Source organism: Aedes aegypti, chromosome 2 (assembly GCF_002204515.2).
Source record: "Aedes aegypti strain LVP_AGWG chromosome 2, AaegL5.0 Primary Assembly, whole genome shotgun sequence".
Classification (NCBI taxonomy): Eukaryota; Metazoa; Arthropoda; class Insecta; order Diptera; family Culicidae; genus Aedes; species Aedes aegypti.
Window position 1 is genome coordinate 359,680,437 of NC_035108.1, and position 10,018 is coordinate 359,690,454.

General features: G+C 36.2%; 1 protein-coding gene across 1 annotated transcript; it reads right to left on the reverse strand.

Moving 5' to 3' along the window:
• Positions 1–1,310: 1,310 nt before the first annotated feature.
• LOC110676885 lies at positions 1,311–2,292 on the reverse strand. Its single transcript, XM_021846438.1, has 3 exons — positions 2,143–2,292; positions 1,594–2,079; positions 1,311–1,527 (listed from the first exon to the last, which is right to left on the reverse strand). The coding sequence occupies exons 1-3, from the start codon at positions 2,186–2,188 to the stop codon at positions 1,394–1,396; spliced, it is 666 nt and encodes a 221-aa protein (XP_021702130.1). The 5' UTR covers positions 2,189–2,292; the 3' UTR covers positions 1,311–1,393.
• Between the last annotated feature and the right edge of the window lie 7,726 nt (positions 2,293–10,018).

Genomic DNA, 10,018 nt, shown 5'->3' on the forward strand with positions numbered 1-10,018 from the left:
TAAGCCGAAAAACATGTTATTATTGAATAATTTGAGAAAAAAATCACTTTGGGGGGCAAAAATGTCAGTTATTTCCCTACTATACTTCAGAAACTGCCTCATTTTGGTTTATTATTATGATTTTGTTGATGATGTTTACGCTTTTATAAATTTCACCCCAACAATTTTTGTTTACTAAATAGGTGGCACACTTGCCCCAATAAGTATACATTTCAACCAAACTGGATTTCGTATGTAAAACTAAAAACTTTTTTCGTTCAAATGCCACAATAACTTACACATTTGAATAGTTTAACGATGTACAGTACGTTAGAAAAATCTGTTAATAATTTATCCTTCACCGTGCTATTTAGAAACAACGAAATCTTATAAAAATCCACTCAAATTTGGTTGTCTTTGCACAAGTCGATGTAAATTTTCATCATATTTTGATCATTGTATTATGAACTATAAGAGAACATATTGTTAACCTCAAAGAAAAATGTATATTGTAGTTTTTATAAAAAGCAGGGGTGGCACACTTGCCCCTATGGCACACTTGCCCCAAAGTCCGCTAGTTGAACACATTTGTCGAAGAAACCAATTTTGTATCATTTAGCTTGACTGAAATACAAACGTAGCAAATATTTTGTATGCCAGAAAGTTGTTTCATATGTTGTTTCTAAATGCGACATTTGTTGGAGTCTGTACGCCACCTGGTGAGTTAATTCTGAATTAAAACATTTACCAAGTGGAAGTCAGCTGTCCTGTGATCAACTTTGCAGAAGACAGTTTTCTCCTAAATCTCTTTATTTTCAAGGGTTCTGTTTTATTTTTAGGACGCTGGGCGGATATGGGTTAAAGAAACATATTGATTACATCTCATGAAAAAAAGTAGATTAAATGTGAAAGAATTCCTTAAAAATTCTAGAACTGATTCTTTAAAATACAGTATGACATCATAAATGGCAGTATCCCTGAATCAGTTCTTACATAATTTCTGAGTGTTATTCCTTAGAAACATCAAGAGGAAATATTTGAAGGTATCATTTGAGGCAATGCAATAGAGTCCCTAGACATTTTCCTGTGGGAAAGTTTTTGAATCTTGAACTTTCCAACGCGTCAATGTACTTGTTACTGAGTCTACAAATTGAACCAAGCTGCGTTACTTCTTTTATGAGAGTGGCATCAGATTCAGCAACCCTAAATTTACTAGAGACACATGATTTGAAACTTAAGACATGCAAAAATGTTATTTTTGTTCCGCTGTATAAAATTTGCATAAGATTTTACAGAATTTTCGTTTTTTAGTGTAGTAAAATATATAAAACTTCTTGTTTATAGGGTTGGATAATATTTATTTTCTTATTTATGATATATCTTACATAGAAAGTTTATGAACTGCTGTATATTACTATTCATTATTGCAAAGTGGTGAACTACATAGCGTGCACGACTGAACGTTTCCTTTGGTAATTTCGTTACATGTTTCGATTTTGCTGCGACCTTGTCGGGCACATCCTCGACCTATCACTTGATGATTGCCAACTAAAATATATTCAATTTCTCATTTCTATAGAGTTAATCTTTTTCAAAGCGATTTCCAATACTCACCGGTCGATTGCGTTGTAACGCATAGGTAATTATTATCATGAGTCGGTTTATTATCTCGCTTCGCTGGCATCCTCTGTCCGGGCCAAACTGTAGTTAGTAAACCTCCACCGTTGATAGTTCCACCATTTACTAACTGCGATGAAGCCATTCCTGGCCATATTGTAGTGAGGACTCCGCCATTGTTGGATCCACCACCGTTCACTATTTGCGATGAACCCATTCCGGGCCATAATGTGGTTATGATGACCCCACCGTTGTTGGTTCCACCATTGTTCCACAACGGCGTCGTTGGAGTAGTCAAACTGGGGTTTTGAACACCATCCGAAGGGTACTGGGGGTAAAGTGTGTTAGTACCTCCATCGCCGTTGGGTGGGAGGGTAAGTGCCGGTGTAGTCTCGGAAGGAATAGCGAAACCACATGGTTGAATAACTGGATCGGATAAGCTGCAATCTTCACAGTAATAGCAAAGCAGCTGTTCATCAATTGCTGTGGAGAGTGAACCGGAACTGTTGTATCTGTTTTCGATTTGGATTTAAGAATTTTGCTTACCTGTTACAAGTGCTACAAAAAACAGTGGTAATATTGTGGAGATCATCTTTGAATGTTTCGATGTAAATTATAGATGACCTTGTAAAGAGTCTTCTCCAGCTCTGGGTCGACTAATGTCTAATTAACTAGCGTCTGCACTTTATATAGATTACCATTGCCTATTTCCTTATCAGAATAATGTGGGAGCTCATCAGTAGACCTGACGACAGAAGATGCTCCAAGACTAGCAAATTTTGGTATTCCCTTGAATCTACATTGAATTGGTTATTTGTCTGTGCGAAACCATCTCATTGGGTATGTTTATCGACAAGCTGCGACTATCTATGCATAGGGGGAAGTCCTCTATGGCCGGACAGCCTCTATAGTCGGACAGTTTGAATTTTCCAAAAACGAATAATGATATTAAGATTTTGGTATTCCAGGATTATACCAAAACACATTTTTGCAGTGTATACAAACTATGACGATTTCATATCCAAACGTAAACAAACAGTAGCTGTTAAAAGTTTCACTCTGATACGATCTACCAGAAAAATGTGAAACGATAAAATTTCATACAAGTGTAGCCACAAATGGGGATTTTTTTTATTATCGTACAAATTGGGCCGAAGGGTCTTAGATTTTCATGAAACTTTTTCCATAGGCAGGGCCCATGGATATATGAATAAAACAAATTTGAGAAAATTCAGGGTCGCCTATTTTTCCGGAAAACTCAGGTGGAAATTTTTTGTTTTCCCTTGACACTACTTACTTTGAAAAATCATAACTCAAGAACGAAGCATCGTAGAAACAAAGTTTTTATATGGAAATTTAAGCAAATTTTCTCAAAAATCCAAAAAAAAATATGAACTGTAAAAAGTTTTCCACAAAATTTTCCACCGTTGGGAAAATTCGTAAAGAAAAGCCGAAAAAACTATGCCCGAACTCGTGGAAAATTTTCAAAAAAATATTTTCGAGAAGATAATTTTATAAGCTTTAATCACTGAAATTTTTGGAATGCACTTTTTTTTCGTTTTTGAGTTAAGGCCAATTTTGTGAAAAATGTCCAGATGTGCCATATAAGACTTTTCTTTGAAAAATCATAACTCAAGAACGAAACATTGTACAAACAAAGTTTTTATATGAAAATTTAACCAAATTTTCTCAAAAATCAAAAAAAAAATATGAATTGGAAAAAGTTTCCCACAACATTTTCCACCGTTGGGAAAATTCGTAAAGAAAAGCCGGAAAAACTATGCCCGAACTCGTGGAAAATTTGCAAAAAATATTTTCGAGAAGGTAATTTTATTAGCTTTAATCACTGAAATTTTTGGAATGCACTTTTTTTTTCGTTTTTGAGTTATGGCCAATTTTGTGAAAAATGTCCAGATGTGCCATATAAGACTTTTCTTTGAAAAATCATAACTCAAGAACGAAACATTGTAGAAACAAAGTTTTTATATGAAAATTTAAGCAAATTTTCTCAGAAATCAAAAAAAATAGGAACTGGAAAAAGTTTTCCACAAAATTTTCCACCATTGGGGAAATTCATAAATAAAAGCTGGAAAATCTATGCCCGAACTCGCGGAAAATTTTTATTAAGATATTTTTGAGAAGGAAACTTTATAAACTTCAATTCAAGTAACTTTTAGGATGTACTTTTTTTGTTCCTGAGCTATGGTCAATTTTGTAAAAAATGCAAAGATTTGCCATACATGCCTTTTCGTTTAAAAATCATGACTCAAGACTCATCATGACTTGTCGAACCGGTAATGGAACACTTCACGCAAATTTTCATCTTTTCCGTAATCCACCGAACTCCATCCGAATGAAGCTTACTGATGAGGCCTTGGCTGATCGATCGTAGATTTGTCCTTACTGATTTGTGGCCGTCCAGTCCGAAGGGGTTACAGCATAAAGAATTGTATTCGTAATATTGAACTTTGTCCATTTCAACAGCTTCGGGAAAACATTTTTCACTTTCCAAAAAAATATAACGAGGAATATACAGCTGATAGACAACACTTGCACTTTCTCACTGCTCTTTGTTAGTTTTTGGTAAACTTATGATTCTCAAGCCATTTCAACGCTTTAAACTTGAATTGGTAAATACCTATTTGTCATATTGTCTACCCATTTATTTAACTGTCAATTTTGTAGTTACCTAACAGGAAAAAATTGCCTTTGTTTCTATGTAGTTTCGTTCTTAAGAAGTTTTGTTAATGAACTTATAAATTTGTAAATATATGGTTCAAACAGCTCATCCTAGCAATATTTGATCATGATTTAGGAACGAAAAATGAGCGTATTGAAAAATATTGTAGGATTGGATCTTATTGATCGCTCTTTTCAAATATACTTTGTTTGAAAGCTGGAATAGCTAATCGGGTTTTCATTATTTGTTTTCATAAACAGTGAAAAATGTCCTGGGAAACTGATTCCATTTCAAAAATTTCATATTTTTGGGATAATTTGAATCCGGTTCGACAAGTCATGATGAGTCTTGAGTCATGATTTTTAAACGAAAAGGCATGTATGGCAAATCTTTGCATTTTTTACAAAATTGACCATAGATCAGGAACTAAAGAAAAGTACATCCTAAAAGTTATCAGAATTGAAGTTTATAAAGTTTCTTTCTTAAAAATATTTTATTAAAAATTTTCCGCGAGTTCGGGCATAGATTTTCCAGCTTTTCTTTATGAATTTCCCCAACTGTGGAAAACTTTTTCCAGTTCATATTTTTTTTTTGATTTCTGAGAAAATTTGCTTAAATTTTCATATAAAAACTTTATTTCTACAATGTTTCGTTCTTGAGTTATGATTTTTCAAAGAAAAGTCTTATATGGCACATCTGGACATTTTTCACAAAATTGGCCATAACTCAAAAACGAAAAAAAAAATTTCAGTGGTTAAAGCTTATAAAATTACCTTCTCGAAAATATTTTTTTGAAAATTTTCCACGAGTTCGGGCATAGTTTTTCCGGCTTTTCTTTACGAATTTTCCCAACGGTGGAAAATTTTGTGGAAAACTCTTTCCAGTTCATATTTTTTTTTGATTTTTGAGAAAATTTGCTTAAATTTTCATATGAAAACTTTGTTTCTACGATGCTTCGTTCTTGAGTTATGATTTTTCAAAGTAAGTAGTGTCAAGGGAAAACAAAAAATTTCCACCTGAGTTTTCCGGAAAAATAGGCGACCCTGAATTTTTCTCAATTTTTTTTATTCATATATCCATGAGCCCTGCCTATGGAAAAAGTTTCATGAAAATCTGAGACCCTTCGGCCCAAACCCGTACGGTAATAAAAAAAAATCCCCAAATGTTTCTTATAATTTAAGCAGAATTGTCTCCGTACGTTGACTTCAGTAAGTTTTGCATCAATCACAATGCAAATTTTATTAGAAAATGTAGAATTTCAAAGAAAAGTGACCTTTTTTGTAAACCATTGCAAGTCCTCTATGTCCGGACAGTGAAAATTTTAACCTAATAACTGGGATCGAATTTATAATTTGCTGTTTTCATAAATGTAGGGAAATAATGAAGTAGTCGTTTTTTATACAAATATCATTCTTCACCATTTTGCATAAAGCCTCTTTAGAAAAAGATACCGCTATTTATACCTTTTGGAGAAAACAGTTTGTCACCATTGAACTCTCAAAAGCGTGCCCCTTAATCAGGTTCGGCCACTATGCTAGTTGAATGATATTGATTTTGACCATGCATCGGTACTCTAGCGTATCAAATTATTGCTTCTACTTATTAGCTTCAAAGTCGTTTTTTGAAACTGTGAACAGGTTTCATCGCATGAGACATTTGGATTCCTTGAAACAAGAAGCTTATTTTAGAAGTTAAGTGGTCTGCTACTCCACTGATTCGGAATCGTTTCCCTCCTAGGTATCGAAAGATAAACTCTTGGACTCGGAAAGAACTTGTCTCATGAGTTGAAACCAACCTCAGATGCTGATTGAGCCGTTTTTCCACTTCGACCTCCTCATCATCTAGGACAAATAGTTGGGTCTTAGTGGCTTGTTACTCTCTTATACTCTTCCGACCGTAACTTATAAGTATTCACAAGAACAGATACAACAAGAGTACAATATGGTAGATCTTACCCCGTAAAGCACCTCGAAAAGGTGATCTACCCGCATTACGGGAAGACCATGGAGTTAGGGAGATATCGAGTTACAAAACACTAAACCAGTGCAAATGTAATTCAAGGGGCCATTGAGGTAGCTATGAACACCAAATTTTAATATAGCGTTAGCGTTAGCGTTAGCGTAGTTACGGTATACTTCGTAGATTGGATACTAGCAACATTCATGTTTCTTTTCAATTATCTCATTCTGACTACTTTCAGGAACAAGGCAGGGGTATCAGGTATCAGGTATCAGAAGGCCGGCTCCAAAGGCACGTTCCCCACCAGTTGGGAGATTTGTGCCATCGCCATATTTGAGCCTATTTCATCATCTACCCGATGGGAGAGGAAAGGGAAGGGAAAGATGGGAGGAAATAGGAGTGGGGTCCGAGCGAAATGAGAGCATGTAGCTCCATACCACAATGGGTTCGAACAGCGCCCAAAAAAGGGCACTGCAAAATGCATGAGCGTAGAGAGCCTATAGCTCATTACCACAGCGGGTTAAGAATAACAGAATGTCCTGAAGATTCAGGCTTCTGAATTCAGTTTCACTCAATAAGTGTTTACCTAGTAATTGGAATCGCATTTGCGAAAAAACTGGACAGTTACATATCAGGTGATACGAAGTCCCATAATCGGAGTCACAACTATCACACACAAATGAGTCAGCACGCTGAATATTTGCCATGTGATAGTTGAGTCGGCAGTGGCCTGTCAACGCTCTGACCAAGAGACTGCAATTCTGCTTTGACAGATTTGTTAAATACTTTGCCACCCTTAGAGATGGCTCAGTAATGTACAATTTTGTTTGACGAAATGACTCCAAACTATTCCAATATTGCTTGTGCTGAGTTGCCGCCCAAGAGTTTATCTGAAGCTTCACCCAGCACTTCGAAATTGGAATAGCCGGCTATGGGCCAATGAAGTCATGCGATGCTCCATCGCGAGCTAGCTCATCAGCCAATTCATTTCCAGCGATGGAAGAATGGCCTGGTACCCATACAAGGTTTACAGAGTTGACTGAATTCAGTTCCTCAATTTGAGTTCGACATGCGATAACAAGCTTCGACCTTGAGTTGGCCGAAGCGAAAGCTTTTATAGCAGCCTGACTATCTGAACAGAAGTATATGACTTTACCCATTAAGCGCTGTTGAAGTGCTGATTGCACTCCACACATAAGAGCAAATATTTCCGCCTGAAAAACGGTGCAGTTTCTACCAAGTGAGTAAAACTGATTCAGCCTTAGCTCACGAGAATATACTCCTGCACCAGCTCTACCTTCAAGAAGGGAGCCATCAGTGTAACATACTTCTTGTTTGACATACTTCCTTCCAAATAGCCAGACGTCCGCTCTTCCCGTGAAGGGAATTGTGTGGTAAATGTCCTGTAAGGAAAGTGACCAGCCCTGTCGTCCTGCTTAGTCGCGCCTAGTCAACGACTAAGAAGCTCTTCTCATTTTTTTTTACAATTTTCGCCCTGATTCATGGAAAATATAGGAAGAGTGATTAATCATTGCGGGATCATGTGCATCTTAACGCCCTGTAAGACATCAATAGACATTTTCAAGCTATATCCACGCCCTGGAGTAATTTTCTTTATTATACGTAGACCAGGTGCATTTGAACGCCCTGTAAGGCATGAGCCCTGGAATTAGCTGACTATATACGTAGATAAGATGCACTTTTTTTTTTACCCGCCACTTTCCCCCACACCAAAAAGCTCACGTGTAGCTTCCTGGTAGTGGACGCAACTATTTCAGCTCACTCTGTGCAACACGTGAAAAAAAATCTAATGAAAAAACAAACAAAACATGAGCTGAGATTGAAATTAACGTTAAACTAAATTTTAATTAATTTAAATAGAATTACATGGCGTGATGTCCCAGTGGAACAAATGTTCCTTTTAAGGGACCCACTTATGATATAATTACTAATGAAGTTTAAACAAAAAAAAAAAGATATTTAAGAAAAAAAAAGAATTTAATTAATCTATGATTGGTTTCTGGTAGTTGACATATTGCTCAAAATACGAATATTATTTTTTATCCAAGAATGCCGTGAAGATTTAGTTTTAAGTATTGCTTTAGCTTTTGTTTGAAACTATTGCGATCGCTTATTTGTTTCAAGTAATCCGGTAATTGATTGTACAACTTAGGATCAATGATTGAAATTCTTTTTTGACCAAACATTGTAAGTGCTCTATTTTGATGCAAATTATGTGTACGTCTTGTACGATAGCCATGGAATATTGAAGGCAGTTGAATATTATGATGAAAAACTTCACTTCTCTTCAACGCCCAGAGGACATTATGAAAATTCCAAGATGTATGAACGCCTTGACCTAATCCTTCGTAGATCATGTGAATCTTCATGCCCTGTAGGACATCAGTTTAAAATTATAAGCTGTATCAACGCCCGAGAATAATTCAACCTTACTCTTCGTAGATCAGGTGCATCTTAATGTCCTTTGAGATATCGATGAAATTATAAGCCGTACCAACGCCCCAAAGTAATTCGGCATTATCCCAAGATGACTAGATGTACTTAACGCCCTGTATGACATCAATCGAAATCAACGCCCTGAAGTAATTTGACTCTGTCTCACATAGATCAGGAGCATTTCAATTCCCTGAGGACATTAATTGAATATTTATTGTAAGCTGTTTCAACACCCAGGAGTAATTAATCCTAAATATATCCGGTGCATCTTAACGCCCTGTAAGACATCAATAGAAAATTCAAGATATATCAACGCTCTAGATTAATTGGACATTATCTCACCAAGATCAGATGCATCTTGACGCCCTGTAGGGCATCAGTTGCAAATTATAAGCTGTATCTACGAAATTCAGCTGCATCTTAACCCCCCGAAGACATTGATTGAATGTCCAAGTTGTATCAACGCCCTGTAGTTATTTGACCTTATCTTAAGTAGTTCAGGTACATCTTGACGCCCTGAGGGCAACTATTGAAAATTCATAGATCAGGTGCATCTTGAAGCCCTGTTCGATATCAGTTCGAAATCATAAGCTGCATGAACGCCCTAGAGTTTTCCAACCTTATCCCACGTACACCAAGTGTAAATAACCCCATGTATGACATCAATGGAAATTTCGTAGTTGTATCCACGTCCTGGAGTAATTTGAGCTTTTCTCACGTAAATCAGATACATCTCAACCTTCTGAAGACAACAATAGAAAATTCAAGCTGTATCAACGCCATGCAGCAATTTGTCCTAAGTAGATTAGGTGCATCTTAATGTCCTGTTAGTTATTAATTTAGATTTCCACGCTGTACTAACGCTCTGGAGTAATTTAATCTAATGTCCTGTAGGACGTCAAATTGAAATTATGTGATATCTCAATGCCCTGGAGTAATTTAAATTTAATCTACGTAAACCAGACGCATCCTAACGCCCTGTAAGATATCAGCTTTGGAATAATTTGACCAGATATCACGTAGATCAGATGCACCGCAACGCCCTGATCTAGTTGCTTGAAAATTCCTACTTGTAGCAACGCCCTTGAGTCATTTGGTTTTTTCTTTTGTAGATCACAAGTAACTTGACACCTTGTAGAACATCATTTGAACATTATAAGTTGTATCAACGTCCTGGAGAAATTTGACTATATCCCACGAGGACCAAGTGTACTTAACGCCCTGTATGTCACATTATTTGACATTATTTGAAAATTGATGCCCTGTAGGACATCAGATAAAAATTATAAGCTATATTAACGCCCTGGAGTAATTTGATATTATTCT

Coding starts and splice junctions, on each gene's coding strand:
- LOC110676885 (XM_021846438.1), bottom strand. CDS start 2,188: ATGATCTCCACAATATTACCACTGTTTTTTGTAGCACTTGTAACAG. Junction 2,080..2,142: donor TTTTGTAGCACTTGTAACAG/GTAAGCAAAATT, acceptor CACTCTCCACAG/CAATTGATGAACAGCTGCTT. Junction 1,528..1,593: donor CGTTACAACGCAATCGACCG/GTGAGTATTGGA, acceptor AATATATTTTAG/TTGGCAATCATCAAGTGATA.